Source organism: Eublepharis macularius, chromosome 3 (genome assembly GCF_028583425.1).
Source record: "Eublepharis macularius isolate TG4126 chromosome 3, MPM_Emac_v1.0, whole genome shotgun sequence".
NCBI classification, from domain to species: Eukaryota; Metazoa; Chordata; class Lepidosauria; order Squamata; family Eublepharidae; genus Eublepharis; species Eublepharis macularius.
In genome coordinates, this window is record NC_072792.1 from 128418150 (window position 1) to 128436324 (window position 18175).

General features: G+C 41.2%; 1 protein-coding gene across 1 annotated transcript; it reads left to right on the forward strand.

Moving 5' to 3' along the window:
• Positions 1-1374: 1374 nt before the first annotated feature.
• Positions 1375-17215, forward strand: MAEL (maelstrom spermatogenic transposon silencer). The gene is made up of 12 exons (XM_054974633.1): positions 1375-1517; positions 2439-2519; positions 3193-3292; positions 3988-4143; positions 4577-4618; positions 5280-5407; positions 7496-7550; positions 7638-7779; positions 9579-9641; positions 11042-11174; positions 12240-12318; positions 16583-17215. The coding sequence occupies exons 1-12, from the start codon at positions 1386-1388 to the stop codon at positions 16714-16716; spliced, it is 1245 nt and encodes a 414-aa protein (XP_054830608.1). The 5' UTR covers positions 1375-1385; the 3' UTR covers positions 16717-17215.
• Positions 17216-18175: the final 960 nt, after the last annotated feature.

Consider the following 18175-nt stretch of genomic DNA (forward strand, 5'->3'; position numbering starts at 1 on the left):
TTCTGCTCTAAGACTATCGTACTTTGGTCACATTATGAGAAGACAAGAGCCTCTGGAAGTCAATAATGCTAGGAAAAATGGAAGGCAGCAGGAAAGGAAGAAGACCTAAAATGAGATGGCTTGACTCAATAAAAGAAGCCACGTTCTCCAGTTTGCAGGATACGAGCAAGTTAATGACAGGATGTTTTGGAGGTCTTTCATTCATAGGGTCGCCATAGGTTGGAGGTGACTTGGAAGCACATAACACACACCTCTCGGAGCACTACTTAAAGATTATTTTTGCAGGCAACAATATTTATACCACTCACGAGGGGTACTGGGTAGAATGTTGAACTAAGGATCTGGAAGTCATAAGTTTGAAGCCACACACTGCTTCCAAATGGAATATAAATACCTAACTAATGTACTAACCTTGGTCAAGATTTCTTTGTATGAAAATAAAAATCTTAAGCAGGTTTACTCAGATGGCAGTTCTATTTTATTTAATGGGGCTTACTCCCAAGAAAATGTTCTTAATATTGCAGCCTATTCCAGAGTCCACTATTTTAATCATTTATTTACTTAATTTATACTCCACTTTTTCCCCAGCAGCAGAGCAGGGATTTGAACCTGGGTCTTCCAGATACTAATCTGACTACTCCTAACCATTTCATCACACAGAGTCGCCAACCTTCAGGTGGTGGTTAGAGATCTCCTGAAATTACAACAGATCTCTATAGAGATCAGTGCCCCTAGAGAATATGGCTACTTTGGAGGGTGGGTTTCGTGGCATCATACCTCACTGAAGTCCCTCCCTTCCCCAAACCCCAGGCTCTACCCCCAAATCTCTAGAAATTGCCTTGCCAGGAGCTGGTAACTCTAGCCACACATGCGATTCAGCACTATACTGGTTCGAATCCCACTACGACTGCCACGAATTCAGTAGGTGGCCTTGGGTAAGCCACTCCTCTCAGCCCCAGCTCCCCAGCTGTAGCGTGGGAATAACAACACTAACTTGTTTACTGCTCTAGGTGAGGCACCAAGCTGTTTAGAAGAGCAATATATAAGCGCAGGTGTTGTTATTGTTATTATTTTATATCATTATACTGTTATGTTTCCTTGAAACAATTGATGCACTATACCGTTAATGCATACGCGGACATATAAGACCAAACTACGCCACAAACGTCCTAATTAACTACAGCCCCAACCCACACGCTGCGGCCCCTCCTTCCCGCTAGCCGCGTACACGTGCCCTCCGACTCTGCGTCGGGCTGTGGGGCGTCGCGCGATTGGTCCTTTGGCCCGTAAGAACAGCAGTGCCAACAGTGCGCGCGCCGTTCTGCGCCTTTCTCGTTGGCTGAGGCGGCTTCTCTTCTCCCGCCCTCGCTCCAAGAACCAGCGAGATGCCGAACCGCAAAAGCGGGCGCAACGCGTATTACTTCTTCGTTCTGGAGAAGTTGCCAGAGTTGAAGCGCCGCGGCCTGAATGTGACTAGCGTGGTCGACGCCATCCCGCACTGCTCGGATGGGTGGGCGGTGAGGACAGAAGCCGCTCTTGCCCGTTGGTGGATACTAGTGGCCTTTCCTTACACACAGGGCTTGTAAACGTTCGCTGCCTAAATAGCCCTTAAAAGGAGCGCGTGTTTTCTTCTTCAGACTAGCCGTGACGCACGAGGGGACGCGTGTATTTCTTACGGCGCCGTTCCTGTGTAAAGATAATTGCGGGAGAGAGTTTTTTATTTACTGGTAATGGAGGGCGTGGTGGAGACGAGTTCCCACCTGGCGTCGCTGGACGTTACTTCCAGCTTGGCGGCACGTTTAGCTTGACCTTGAGGCTGGTGTTGAACTAAGGCAAATACTAACTGAAACGCTTGGTAATGTAGTGCCCAAAGACGGCTCTGAAAAGTTACAAAAGCTTTGTGGGCTTGTACAATTATGTTATTCTTGTAAAATGATTTGAACTGAATGGCTTAGATACAGGGCTTGGATGCAGACTCACCCTATATCTTCCCTCATTTTCCTCATTTAATACTCCTTGTGGGTCCTTTACCAATGAATTGCTAATAACAAAAGCAAGTTTCTTATTGTTCGTAGTGTAGAAAATTCATAGGTTGGGTCCCCCTGACACGGCTAAACTTTTAAGTTTGTTTTCAAATTCTTCATATGTTTTAAATACGCAGTGCTAAAAGTTTGCCACTTGAAAGCAAGATTGTGATGATGGTTGAATCTAAATAAGCATGAATAGGATTGAGCTGCTGGAAAACAAATGGCCACAATCAATCAGTTTTAAAAAGTGCTCAAGTAACAATTTAAGTATGAGTTTATGCATAGGTTTTTCCATTAGAGTTACTGGGATAAGTTTTTAACTCTGGATGATCATGGTAAATGGGGAAAAGTTTCTTTTACTGTAGGGAAGACATGATGGAAACTCTATATAATAACTGATTTTACTTCAAGATGCTGACTGAAGAGCAAAAAGAGAAGTATGCAGATAAGGCTCGTCTGTGGAAAGCTAAGAAATCAGAAATGGAAACAAAGGTGAGTAAATGAGAAAACATTTGGATTTTGGATTAGAAATATTTAATGCTTATTAGTACTTATATAAAGGACTCTAGTAATTTGGAAGGTTCCATAATTGAGGAGCCACACATTAATGGACCTACAGAACAAAAGAAAAGCAATTTTAAAATGTGAATGCATTTGGAAGAATAGACAAGTGTAGTTTCCTCATGGGAGCTGGCTTGTGTGGTTTCCCTGTTGCCAATGCAGCAGCACTAGACACAGATAACACTTTTATATGAGCCCAGCAGTGACCTCACAGTGATTTGAGATGGTTGCGTAGGGGATAACTCTTTCCTTTCTTGCTTGCTATACTCTTCTGACCTATAGGTCTTAAGTGGTAACTGAGAATATGAGGAAGAAAGTAAGAATTCAGGCCAGAGAAAGTCCACAAACTACAAAAGGGGTGATTTCTTAGAAGTTGCTCGAATTCCCATGGCCTGAAGTAAAAATTTAGCTAAATTGAGTAAATTTATAGGGGATGACTCATGTAATCTAACTGTAAAGGCTGCAAATTCATGTGTACTTTCACTTGATTAGAGAAGGAAGGAACACCATCTGCATTGATATTACAGATTGGAAGATAATGATCTATTCATTTTTCTTGATTTGGTATGTGATTAATGAATTGTCCAAACTTTTTTTTGGTTAGTCACCTACTCAGGTCCCACCAGGGCCACCACGTCTTCCTGTGCAGTCTTGGACAGTTCCTATTGAAAGCCTCACCAACACATCCAGGAAGTGTGATCAAGGCAAGGAATTGTAAAAGTATTCTTTCTTCTTGTGTGTGTTTCTTTCATTCAGGCTGAGGAGAGTGGAGATAACCCAAACAGGTTTGCTTTTTTACCTCAGGGAGAAGCAGTTAAAGAAACAACCACTTGTATCTAGAAATAAGGAAGGGAAAACCTGTGGCCAGAAATGGACCATAAGGGTCTACAAAGAATAACAACAAAAGAAGCAAGCCCAGATAACTGAATTAGCAGAGCAAAGATTGGACTGTATGCATGCATTCATACATACATACATACATACATACATATCAGTTTTATATTTGCAGTAAAGGGAGTAGCTGATATGCCATTTGTTCTCTAAATGTATAGTTTTCTCCCTTACTACAACAGTGGCTTATAGTGAGTTTAGGTAAGTAGGAGCCACATCTGGTAAAATTAGAGGCTGGGGTTTTTTGTACCTATAATGTAAGCTCTGGAGTGAAACATGCAAGTTGAGTGGGATAAGTAAAATCTCAAGCTACTGTAGTGGCCACTTGTTGAAACAGATTCATATAGAGTTCATCTAGTCCTCTATGTGAAACATTGCATAAAATTCTCTAAGGTACATTATTAGAGGCAGTTGAGTAGCTTTTGCCCTTCAAGAATTTTTCATTAAGGTTAGTGTCAATTTCTTCTTCAGTGGTGGTATTGCTCTTCTTTGATTTTTTTTTTTGCAGTTGTGCTTAAAAATGCATTCTACGTACTGAACATTTTCAGCCATGGAGAACTGCCCCCTCATTGCGTTCAGCGCTTTCTCCCTTGTGAAATTGGTTGTGTCAAGTACTCACTTAAGGATGGCATAATTGCAGACTTCCATCATTTTATAGATACTGGTGAGTTTTGGGTGAGAGAGTGCAAGACATTGGTTCTTCATGTTGTGTGGAGAAAAGACTCCGTCTTGTTTCTGTTGGGTGGTTTATTCAGGTGTATTCCTGCAGTATAAAAAAAGAGCTGAATTCAGGCTGTGTGCAAAAATTCTCCTTAAACTGTCATCAAATAGAGTTGAAATTAGAGTAATGTAGAACACTCCTTTTGCCATCAGGAAACATGGTTGCAAAATTTGTATTCTTGTGTTGTATGCTTTACCTTCTGCTATCTCATATTAGTAACTCTTAAAAAGAAATTGAGTATACTGAGGATGGTATATTTGAACATTCACCTTCTGTTCTGTAAAAGTTCAGGAAAAACTGCATTGTAATACTATGAAAGCTATCTTGACTTTGGTGTCACACAATACATACTGAGTTTCTCCCTGGTCTGTTGCAGGAGCAGTTCCTCGGGGATTTCGGTATCATTGCCAAGCTGCAGGTATGCAGTGGACAAGTGACATAGAATTTAGGATACTCATAATGTTCAGGGTGGGAAGCCGATGCAGTTGGTATTTCTTTTCATTGTTTTTAAAATCATTCTATTTATAAAAACTGAATTTTAGACCAGATTTCTTAAGGCACTTCACTTGGCAGTCATAAACAAATTTAACAAGTCCTGTTGTTAGATGTCCTATTCCAAGTACTTTTGATCATCAAGTCCTTAAAGCAATTTACAATATTTTAACTGTCTCATCTATCCCCTTCCATTCCTAATATTAACCACAGTTGCTGAGTGAATGCTTCAGCCTCTTCTCCTGGTGCAAGAAACCTTTTATATCCTGAAGGCCAGTGCCAGGAGGAGTCATGAACTGTTCTGCCTCTGATGGGAGAATGGTAGTTATTGACAGGCACACTTAGTTCAAGAGTTCCTACCCTTTTTTCCTTGAATATATTATCCCAATGTAATTGTAGAATAGATGGTTCATTTCCCTCTGTTAAAATACTTTATTAAGACAGACATGTTTTTGAAGATGTTTAAACATTCACATTAGAGGATTCATGAATCAAGAATTTCAAACTGTGTAATTAGGAATTTATGTGAATGGCAGAGGTTCTTCTTTTAGAAGTCATGGGCTTAAGATGCTTAAATATTCTGTTAGGTGATGCCACTCACAGGATTCCCATCTCTGGCTTTGAGCTTACCTCTGCAAGTCATTCTGTTGTGTTTCGTGACCTGTGCATGTTTATCAAGCCACACAAGAACAACCCGCCGCTTGTGTATTGTAAGGTACAGTATATAACATTTTTAGACTCAAATTTTTCCCTGCTTTCCAGAAGTAGTATCAAAAATCTCTGTCCAAATATTTATTTTCTCACAGGAACAGTTTGGATACAAGGATAAAGCTTTTTGTTGGCATAATTAACTAATGGCAGGTTTTCAATTAGCCATTTGTCTAGTAATTTCCCAAGGCTGCAAGAATTTGTGCCCAGCCTTGGTTATGCTCTGTACATGCAGGTGCCCTCTTGAAGTCTAAAGGGCTAAAGTATTCAAGCAAAGACTGGGAAAAAAGCTCAGCAGCTACTGGGTGAAAAGTCCACACTTCACACTGAGTTGTAGGTGATGAACGTTCATCCAAATAATTATTCTGAATATTTTGATCTTGAGAGAACTGGAAATGTTCTTTTAATTAGGAATCTGCTATATCACATTTTTACCTGCTCTTCCTCCAAGGAACTTGGGGATATACAGAGAGATCTCCTTCATTTTATTCTCACAACAGCCCCGTGAGGTAGACTGAGAAATGTCTGCAAAGTTGCTTTTCCTAGCACAGCATGTCTATTTTGTTGTTGCAAGAAATCTACAGTAGAAATTAAAGCCCTGTGATAAATTTCAACTCATTTGCATCTGTGCCTTTGTGAATATTATTCCATTTTCCCTCTTCAAGTATTCATTTATCAAGTGTGAAATAGAAGAACGCAGCTGGAAGGTCTCTTGAGGTCTTAAGAGGCATTCACTTCACCTCTGTCAATAGTCCATACCTGGAGATGATGTTGTCCTTGTGTACATAACCTCTGGGCATCAAAGACCCACCCTAGGTTCAACTTTAACTTCCGTGGCTGGAATTGGACATTAACGCTTATTGTTGGATGGAGTTCACTCAAACAGCAACCACTTCTGGCCTTCTCCATACCAATGTATTTCTCCCTCTAGGTGACATCTAAGTCACAAAAATTACTATACGTTCTTGGAGTTGTTCTAAAATAGAATGTTTTTAGCATCAGAGCTTTTTGTTTACACTAGAAATAATGGGCTATGATTTACCATTTGATCCTGTGATTGCTTTATTACATTATGTTGAAGGTAGTGTACCTGCCTCAGAGAGCTGCAAGACAATATGTAATGCTCTGTTAAAAATGAATGCACCGTGATGCTATAGAGAAGCATCTCAACTGTATCAAACCCAACACAGATAACCTTGTGCCCATTGTCTGTGGCTCCTGTCCTTACTACTTTCACCTCTTGCTTGCTCAAAGATCTTGCCACTTTTATTCACTAGCAAGTGAATAAAACCTCTCCGCTGAAAGGTAAGTTGATTTTTTTTTCACAATAGACAAACTGCCCTTTGAACCAAGAGCCATCTGTTCATAAATAAGCTGACAGCTCTTAGAGCAATTTCGACTGCATTCTTTAAAGGTAACATAAACCTATGAAGCCTTTCTCTGCATAATGTTAACTGCATCCTATCTAAATAGGTTTATAGACCTTACCCTTCCTGAGTCATTGATTTGTAGGGCAGGACCAATTGCGCACCTTGGAATTTTATTAGATGCTCTTGCTGTGATCAGGCACATGTTTCTGTCATGGGCCCATTTACTTTCTCCAGATCTCACTATCGTTTATTCTATTTGGAGAGCTCACTAGAGGCAAAAATCCTTCTTTCCAAACATTTGTGTGTGGTATAAATCTCAATTCTGACTGTTCTAGTAGATAGACCTAGGCAAAATTCCTCCTGATGTACTGGGAGACCTTCCACAATGATAGTCCCATTTTTCATCCTCTGGTTGATGGCTAGTTGAAAGGACCAGTCGGTGTTCTTCTTGAGCTTATCTTTCTGTGATCTGTTGTGAGACATCAGTTGCTGCTTTGTACTATTTGTATCTAGTGCATTGGATATGGACAGAGCCACTCTTGAAGAGTCCGTTTTGTTTTAAAGTTAATACCCTTTCAAGCATTTGTTGTATTTGTGCAAATAAACTTTGCAGCCAGAGTGAGATTAATATTCAAGAGAGTGGGAGCTTATTCTGTTACATTGATGCCTGAATATTGAACTCTTCCCTTTTCTTCCTTCTACTTCGTTTTCTGGTTTTTTCGTAGTCCGATGACTGGTTTAGGGTGAACTGGTGCTTGAAGCACATGGCTGAGGAAGCAGGTGAGAAGATACTTTACAATAGAAAAGTCTTGCTGTACAGAATTTTGTTGGTTTCCTTTTGCTCCTGAACTCTCCCTTTTCTAATAGGCACAATAAATCAGCTGAAGCTTCTCAATGTTGAAGACCTTGTGGTGGAGCTGTATCAGCAAAAGTTTCAAAAGGAGCCTTCCAAGACCTGGGTGTGCAACACACTGGATGCTTCCATGTGGGATTATTCCAGCAATATTAGGTATAGTGTAGCCGCCGCCCCCCCTCCAGAAATCTCAGGAAAAAAGTGTTTTCAGAATTATTGTGCATAATGCGCCGACAGAACATCTTGTATTGACATATATGTGTATACATACATATGTTTCAGATAAGTAACCATGTTGGTCAAGTAACCATGCTGGTCTGCAGTAGAACAGCAGGATTTGGGTCCAGTATAGGGATGCCAGAGCCCTGCCAGTGGTAGGGGATCCCCCACACCATGCCCCTGCTTACTTGGCCAGCAGGGGGAGCGCAGCTTTCGTGTCCGCTTCCCTGCAGCGCTGCGTGCACCTGTGCACTGCAACCACCTGGATCAGGCCCGTTTTGGCCCAGATCAGGCCCGGATTGGGGCCACTGTGGAGCGTAGGAGTGTTCCCACCCTCCACAGTGACCTCAAACGTGCCTGTTTCAGCCCAGATAGAGTTCATTTTGGGTCCATTTTGGCGCAGATCGGGCCCATTTTGAGCCGCTGCAGAGTATCCTGCACTCAGCAGCAGCTCAAAACGGGCCCAAAACGAGCCTGATCTGGGCCGAAACGGGCACATTTTGGTCCACTGTGGAGGGCAAGAGTGCTTCCACACTCCACAGGGGCCCAACTCTGGGCTCCTGCGGAGCATGGGTGCATTCCCAGGGGCTGCATGGTGATGTCACTTCCTGGAAGTGACATCATCACACTTGTGGGAGTGTGTGTGTGCTTTGCGTACCCCTCCTCCCCATGCAGGTAAGTGCCAGGCCCCAATCCCCTGCCGGGAGGTTGAGGGATCCTGGCAACCCTAGTCCAAATGCAGCTTAAAAAGCAACAAGATTTTCAGAGTATAAGCTTTCAAGAGTCAGAACTTCCTTCTTCAGGTGTGTGTGTGCGTACTTGCACATGCACGTATGCATGTATGGTGGATGCTAAGGCAAAGACTCACTGCTCTTTGTGCAGAGAGAAAAGGCTTAAAGCAGTTTTATGAAAGAGCATCCACACCTGAAAAAACTCCAATATTTTTCTCAAGTGATGAATTTAAAACTCAGTGCTTTCAAGATTTTCCAGGGCCACTATATTAAACATGCCACAGTCCTTGTATCTATTCAGTAAATGTAAGCTGTTTCCCCTATAGTAGCTTTAAAGACTTCTACATTACTAAGGCAAAACAGACTTAAATCTCTTGAGTACTTGTATAGAAGATCATCTGGGAGTTCCATATGCTGCCCTGGAGAAAGAGTGTCATGCAGCTATCAAGCAAATAAATGATCCTTGACAAGTGAGCTGTTCTCAACTCTGTCATATCAATTAAGGATCAAGAAGCAGGCCTAATTCTCCTTTTTCTTCCTATTTCCAAGTTGCTTTAAAAATAGCTCTTCTGGTTATAGAAAGCAGTTTACTAAATTCAGGCACCAGCAAGATAAGCCTTAATATGGGACATAAACGTGAACTAATCATTTCAGTGAAGGTATTTCTTTTGGCGGGGGGAGTTACATTGCCGTGACTTTGTTTCAGAGTTACTTAACAGTTACAGCATCATCTCTGTATGATAAATATGTTTGATTGTGGCATAGTGAGAGTTGATATTTACAATGCCAGATGAGACTTGATAATTTGTCCTTGAGTTATTTATTCTCAACCTTTTTTTTTGTAACTAGGCTGTTCAACATATAACATTACAGATGGAATAGATGGAACTGCAGTAGGATCTAATAATTTGTTTAGAGCTCAAAACATTCTCAGTGTTGAGAATATAGTGTTGAAGTATATGTTGGACATCCTGGCTTCTTCATGAAAGCATGTTTTATTCTTAGGTGCAAGTGGCATGAAGACAATGACATACTGTTCTGTGCTCTTGCTAGTTGCAAGAAAATTGCGTGAGTACTATTAAATTTAAAACAGCTCTAATAATATTTTTCTCATTCCTGTGGAATAGAATGAATGTTGGCCTCATATCGCACTATGTATTAGGTCTTGTGTTATATTCTGAGGATATTTTTGTATATTGTCTTATGTGTGTTTTGTCTTAAACACGTGACTGGAAGGCCAGCTGATGTGATTTTTGTGGCATTTTGGTTCTAGGAAGTGTGGGTTGGGTTTTTCCAATCCAAGGTAGGTCTGTTGTTCCAATAGTTGTATTACAAATTGTTCACATAGTAGTTCATATAGGAATAAAGCTGATAGGAATATTTGTGTTCCTAAACTGTCCTGAATACCATCAGATTTAATTGCACTTGCGTTTTCAGACATTCCTTCTCTGCAGACTACTCTTGCATTATTAGCTATGATGTATTAAGGGAACCTCCATATACAGAGGCAACAAACCTCCAAATGCCTGTGCCAGGAGACAGCATCAGAGGAATACCTTAGCTTCTCTGCCCTGTTGACACTCCAGGACAACTGTTTTGGCTGCTGTGTGAAATGGGAAGCTGGGCTAGACAGACCACTGGTCTGATCCAGCAGAGCTCCTCTGATGTACTTAACCTTTGGTAGCATGAATGTTTATCTAAAAGTTATTGTACTCTATAGACACTCTTAAACAGTGTGGTATTATAAATTTCCCACTTTACTAAGCCCCAAGCAAAACTAAACATGATAAGGAACACAAGGCTACCTCGCAATCACTGTCACCGTTTTAAAATGGCTTTTCAAATGCCTTGAGGACCCAATCATGATCAGGGCCATGGTATGGAGCTCTTCCCCCATGGTTTTTAAAGTGCCAAAATAGCTATGCAGGGGGTGTGCCCCCAAGTGGCTATTTCAGCACTTTAAAAGGCCTGGGGTGGGGCAGGGGGAAGAGCTCTGCATGTCATGTTTGGTTTGGCTCTAAGAAAATCTTTGAATTGTGGGTGGGTTTTTTGAAGTTGATGGGTATTTGTTTGTCTTGCTTCATTATTTGTTTTGGTTGATTCCGTTTATATTAATAACTGCACTTATATACTGCTCTTCTAGACAGATTAGTGCCTCACTCAGGGTGGTGAACAAAGTTGGTATTATTATTTCCACAATACATCTGGGGAGCTGGGGCTGAGAGGAATAGCTTACCCAAGGCCACCTACTGAACTCGTGGCATAGTGGGATTTGAACCAAAAGCATTCTGATTTGCATCACAACCATTCAACTACTTTGCTAAAGCATATTGGAATATGCTAAAGCATATTGGAATAAAGCATATTGGCAGCTGTTTTAGTTCTGGATTTTACACATTACTCTTTTACTCTTTAGAATATGAGTGAAATGATGTCACAGACAGTGCTTTTCTTTCTCTTCAACATAGGTACTGCATCAGCCACTTTCTGGCTAACCTGTATGGCATCCCCGTGACTACATCTCATTTACCAGTGCATGACAAGGACTCCCAAAGTACAGTGAACCCTAAGATGGTTGTGTTGGATGCTGGACGCTTCCAGGTTAGCTTTTTAAGTTAAACTGTTTTGTCTTCTGTTGCTAGTGTTAATCCTCCTGGAGAAGACTTAAAAGTATATTTACAAGATGGAGGCTGTGGTTGTTCCCCAGCAAAAGTGGCATGGTCATCATATGTGTTTGTTATGTGCCATCAAGTCACTTCCAACCTATGGCAACCTTATGAATGAAAGACCTCCAAAACATCCTATTATTAACAGACTTGCTCAGATCTTGTAAACTGGAGGACGTTGCTTCTTTTATTGAGTCAAGCCATCTTATTTTAGGTCTTCCTCTTTTCCTATTGCCTTCTACTTTTCCTAGCATTATTGACTTTTCCAGAGAACCTTGTCTTCTCATAATTTAATCAAAGTATGATAGCCTCAGTTTTGTCATTTTAACTTCTAGGGAGAATTCAGGCTTGATTTGATCTAGTACCCTCTTATTTGTCTTTTTGGCCATCTGTGGTATCCACAGAACTCTCCTCCAGCGCCACATTTCAAATGAATCAATTTTCTTCCTGTCAGCTTTCTTCATTGTCCAACTTTCACATCCATACATAGTAATGGGGAATACCATAGTTTAGATTATCTTGATCTTGGTTCCCAGAGAGACATCTTTATCTTTAAGGATATTATCTAGTTCCCACACAGCTGCTTTTCCAAGTCTCAATCTCTTTCTGATTTCCTCATTGCAGTTTCCCTGTTGGTTGATGATTGAGCCAAGGAATAGAAAATCTTGGACAATTACAGTTTCCTTATTGTCAACGTTAAAATTGTGTAACTCCTCGGTAGTCATTACTTTTGTCTTCTTAATGTTCAGATGGGCATCAATATAGCCAGAATATAAATTTTCTTCTGTGTTCTTTTCGATGAAGGCTTTGATTTGACCACTAGACTTCCAATACAGCTACTAAAAATCTGGATTATTAATGCATTCAGCTGTAGATACCCAGGCATATTTGTTAGCCACTGTATACATCTTAATTGTAGCTTACCAGGACAATGAGAGCTTGTGAGTCTGTTCAGGCCGAATGTGTGAATGACTCTTTTGTGGTTTTGTCTGTATTGCAGAGAGCAAGGGCCCAGTGTGGGGGAAATGATGGGCACTTCACATCTCTTTATCAGGATACAAATGCTATTCCTTATGCTGGTGAGTAGAGGCTTATTTTGGAAAATTTAAAAGTAAAAAAATATGTTACTGGAAAAATTCTTTAATTTCTCAGTACTAAAAAGAATATGCTACCATAACTGAGGCATCCTCTACCTAATCCATGTTTGTCTTATCAGCTACTAAAATAGCTATTTAGGAAATGGTTATCTCTGCCTGGTTATCTCTGCAACAATGCTAGCTAAAACTTCTTAATGAAGACATATTTTTAACATGCCTTGCTTTTAAATATTAAAATTCCAGTAATCCAAGAAACCATTCATCCTCTCCTTCATCTTGAGGGTACTTCTGTTTATGTAGTAAATATTTATCCCACCCTTTCTCCAAGCAGTTGCAAGGGGCGTGCCTCTGTTCCCTCTCCTCCATTTCACCCTCCCATCATTGCTGTGATACAGGTGAGCCTGAGAGTGAGTGACTAAGCCAAGGCTATCCAGTGAATTTCCATGACAAAGTGAGAATTCAGGCCTGGCCTCGCAGATCCTAGTCCAGAACTTCAACTACCACACTAGACTGACTCTCTAGTTAGTATGGAGGCTTACAGCTTCAGATAGGCTTTATGTGATGAAGAATTAGACTAACACATGTTAGTGAGCCAATTCAGGAACAGTACTTTTATCCATGGAGTTGCTTTGAATGAATTTTGTGCATTTGTAAACATGAAGACAATTTCTGTTTCATTCTCTTAATTTGGATGCAGAGATTGTTCAGCAGTAGCAGAGCAGGCAGCCATTCCTTGCCCCTTGCCTGTATGGTGGTGATTGAATGTGTGTGGAAGGCGAGGACTGTGCAGCAATGGAGTGGGGGCATCTTCTGCTTGCACCATACCACTGAAGCTGTACTGTGCTCTGGCCTTTTAAATCACTATCTGCTGAGTAGCTAATCGGTGGTATGAGGGAGCTTGGTGTACTCGCCAGGGACAGCACTCCCATGGACAGGAGTGCTGTCTAAAATATATATATTTTAGAGAGTATTTATTATAGATGTGCACCAATATAAAATACAAGTTTAAAACATAAGGCCTGAATGGCAGGCTACATATACATACTAAAACCTGCTAAAACATCTCAAAATACAGATGATGGTACAGTGCAATGACCAACACAAATAGACCAAGGTACAGTAAAAACTGACCAGACGTGTTTCGGCCCTAAGGCCTTCCTCAGTGGTCAATTGTAAACAATTTATGATCAAACACACCCACAAATATAGAAACCAATCATGCAACGCTCCAGGTGTTTTATCTAGAGCTGTAACAAAAGAAGAAGGGTGGGGGGAGGAAATTTTTTAATATAATACAGTCCATTATTAAGTGCTAGAATTATTCTAGGTAAAATACTGGATCAGAATTTACCTCTAGTATTGTGTGATAAACTACAGATATTGCAGTAGATCCAGGACTGCATTCACACACTGCTCTTCGTTTATTGTTGCACTCTAAAGAAAAAATGTACCAAATTAGAAAATTATTCCCTAACATGCTGTTAATTGACCCCCCCCCCCCCAAGTTCTCCAAACCCAATCACAAACCAACCTGAGGCTTGGTTTCCAATGTATAGGAGTGTTACATCAATCTGCAGTAAAGATAAAATGGCACTTTAACCTAAGAAAGTTCAGCTATATGAAAAGGTAGAAGGGTGATGCAATGTCTCCCATGTGATAAGAAGATATGCTTTCAAAGGGGGTGGAGGGGAGGGGGGCCGAGGAAGAGAGAGAAGGAAGGGAACACTGGAATGGCAAAAACCCAGCACATATTCAGTTAGGGCAATAATCCAAATCAAATCAAATCCATCTCGGACACAGCAAGTCCAGTCCGCTTATTCATTAAGTCCCCAAGGCATCAACGTCTGGAGGTGGTGAATCCAAAACACTTTTCTGCAGGAGTCTGTGAGAGCCTGAAGATGTGTTCTGTATAACTTCCACAACCCAAAATTGCAGCTGCTTCTCCGTATGGCCGGCAGCGAGACAGTGGTTAACAAGTGGGGCATTCAGTTTCTTTAATCTAATACAGCTCTTATGCTCACAAATACGAACTTTAACAGGTCTGGTAGTCATACCTACATAGGGATCAATTGTATGTTAAAGGCAAGAATTCTTATGAACCAATTTTCTGATAGAGGCTATTCAGCTAGAATCCTGAAACAAGCTTATTTTAGGGCCCAGAATACATCTAGAGCTTTGCTACTTACCCCAAAAACCAAGAAAGGGAACCTAGACAGGATGGTCATCCCTTTAACATACAATAGTACGTACACATCAGTTCAAGCCATCGTAGCTAGACATTGGCATCTTCTGTCCAATATTCCCAGATGCAAAGATCCCCCCTTGTTCACATCGAAAAGAGCAAAAAACCTCTGGGACTTATTAGTTAAGAGCAGACTACCAGAGGTGAAGGACAGCAGCTGTGGAAGTGGGAGGATAGCTACAACAGGTTTCTTTCCTTGTCGACACTGTGCTGGATGTGGTGGCTCTGTGCCTAAAAAAAACTTTTTCGTAATTCATTAAATACTAGGATGTTTGAAGTTAATTCATTCAGCAACTGCAATTCCAAGGGAGTTATCTATGTTATTCAGTGTCCTTGCAACTTGATGTATGTAGGTATGACTACCAGACCTGTTAAAGTTCGTATTTGTGAGCATAAGAGCTGTATTAGATTAAAGAAACTGAATGCCCCACTTGTTAACCACTATCTCACTGCCGGCCATACGGAGAAGCAGCTGCAATTTTGGGTTGTGGAAGTTATACAGAACACATCTTCAGGCTCTCACAGACTCCTGCAGAAAAGTGTTTTGGATTCACCACCTCCAGACGTTGATGCCTTGGGGACTTAATGAATAAGCGGACTGGACTTGCTGTGTCCGAGATGGATTTGATTTGATTTGGATTATTGCCCTAACTGAATATGTGCTGGGTTTTTGCCATTCCAGTGTTCCCTTCCTTCTCTCTCTTCCTCGGCCCCCCTCCCCTCCACCCCCTTTGAAAGCATATCTTCTTATCACATGGGAGACATTGCATCACCCTTCTACCTTTTCATATAGCTGAACTTTCTTAGGTTAAAGTGCCATTTTACCTTTACTTCAGATTGATGTAACACTCCTATACATTGGAAACCAAGCCTCAGGTTGGTTTGTGATTGGGTTTGGAGAACTTGGGGGGGGGGTCAATTAACAGCATGTTAGGGAATAATTTTCTAATTTGGTACATTTTTTCTTTAGAGTGCAACAATAAACGAAGAGCAGTGTGTGAATGCAGTCCTGGATCTACTGCAATATCTGTAGTTTATCACACAATACTAGAGGTAAATTCTGATCCAGTATTTTACCTAGAATAATTCTAGCACTTAATAATGGACTGTATTATATTAAAAAAATTTCCTCCCCCCACCCTTCTTCTTTTGTTACAGCTCTAGATAAAACACCTGGAGCGTTGCATGATTGGTTTCTATATTTGTGGGTGTGTTTGATCATAAATTGTTTACAATTGACCACTGAGGAAGGCCTTAGGGCTGGAACACGTCTGTTCAGTTTTTACTGTACCTTTGTCTTGATGTCTGGTCAAGGTTTTTACTGTACCTTGGTCATTGCACTGTACCATCATCTGTATTTTGAGATGTTTTAGCAAGTTTTAGTATGTATATGTATCCTGCCATTCAGGCCTTATGTTTTAAACTTGTTTTTTATATTGGTGCATATCTGTAATAAATACTCTCTAATACGTGTGTGTGTGTGTGTGAGAGAGAGAGAGAGAGAGAGAGAGTGTGTGTGTGAGAGTGAGAGTGTGTGTGTGTGAGAGAGAGAATTAGCAACCCTGGTTAACTAGCAACCCTGGTTCTCCAACCATGCCAGTTAACACAGCTGTTACTGTTGGTGGTCTGGAGGTACAGCAGCACCTAGGAGGTGCTGTAGTCTCAGTGGCTGCATTCTGACCGTGCAGTGTGGTATGTGAAGGTCTAGCATGGCCCCCTTGAATCCTATGCAGCTAAAGCTTAGTGGAAATGGTACCCACTATTTATTTTACCACAGATAAGCTACATCTGAATCGTAGGGCCAAACTACAAGTGACAAATGACACTTGAACGGCAAGTGTATTGCTCCCTGTTCATTTGCCCTCCACTTACTCTCCATTCAATCTACTTGCCGTTCAAGTGTCATTTGTCACTTGTAGCTTGGCCCTTACACTCTTATGGGCTGGAAGGGGGGTGGCAAGTATACGTAATCCTTATGCTGATGAAAATATACTCTTCATTTAGGTAAGAATCCTTCAGGAGTGAAGACAGAGAGTGAAACGAGTGCTGGCCATGGAAGAGGAATTATACGCTTTCTGGAGACCATCTCCAAGCAGTCCGGCAATTGGAAACTTGCAAGTGCTTCCTGCCCAAAGTAGTTCTGCATGGCTGTAATTGCAAATATATGGGAACCGTCAGGCACTACCTTCCTTTCTTTTCTTGTTACGTTTAAGTGTTTCCTTAGCAAAGGGAAAACTAGTTCTACTTCCTTTGCTCATTGACATTTTAACAGTATTTAAGATTAGAGCATTACTCTAGAGTAAAAATGCTTGTTAATCATATGTTAAATGGAAGTCAAAATAACTGTTCAGAAAGTATCCAGATTCTTGACACCTCCACTCACTGTGTCTTATTCCACACGGCACAAGCAGAAATTAGTTTGTTCTTCACAGTACACTTTTGTTGTTCCTGTAGTTAAGGATCATTCCATTGCAATTACATTTTTATTAGCCCTACTTACGTTTCAAACTGAATTGTCTTGTATGCCAGATGTTTTATATTTATTTATAAATCATTGTTTGTTAATGCAAATGTGTCCGTCATATACATTTCTAAGGCTACAGTTCTCAAAAAATATTAAATTCCATTTTCTCTGTTGCAGTGGAAGCTTAAATGCATGCATTAAACTATCTGGAATAATGTAAATTGTTTAGGAATAAATTGATTAAGCACATTCATCAGTAGAAACTAGCCCAATACACTTTATGCTGCAACCCTGCACCAAAACTCATCCATTTAAGGGAAGGTCTGCTGTCTGCATAGAACCAGTTTATCATAAAGCTAAAGATTGTTTATTAAAATAATTTGTGCCTGTAAGAAGGGGTGTACTGCAGAAATTGTTACCAGGGTGTGCAATTCGGGTTTCTGGTTCGGATTTTTAACCCAAATCAGGCCCAATTGGTACAGATTTGGGGTTCCAGTATCGGCCCCAGCATTGCTGAGCTAATTAGGGAATTCTGAAGCAAAGCTTTCCGAAGCATTTCAGAACACTTCTGGAAGCTTTGTGTAGAGCAGCAGCACTTTCTTTGCCATTTGCAAATGGCAAGAAAAGTGCTGCTGCTGCTTTCAAAGCTCCCCGCCCTCCTTTTCACCCGATGGGAGGGGAGAAGAGGGAGTTCCCTTTTCTCCTCTCCCATTGGATGAAAAAGCCATCCTGGAAGGATGGCTGTTGTGGGTTTTCCGGGCTGTATTGCCGTGGTCTTGGCATTGTAGTTCCTGACGTTTCGCCAGCAGCTGTGGCTGGCATCTTCCAGCCACAGCTGCTGGCGAAACGTCAGGAACTACAATGCCAAGACCACGGCAATACAGCCCGGAAAACCCACAACAGCCATCGTTCTCCGGCCGTGAAAGCCTTCGACAATACATCGAACACCTCTACGGGGAGGAAACATTCCAGAAGATGCCAGCCACAGCTGCTGGCGAAACGTCAGGAACTACAATGCCAAGACCACGGCAATACAGCCCGGAAAACCCACAACAGCCATCGTTCTCCGGCCGTGAAAGCCTTCGACAATACATCGAACACCTCTACGGGGAGGAAACATTCCAAGAAGATGC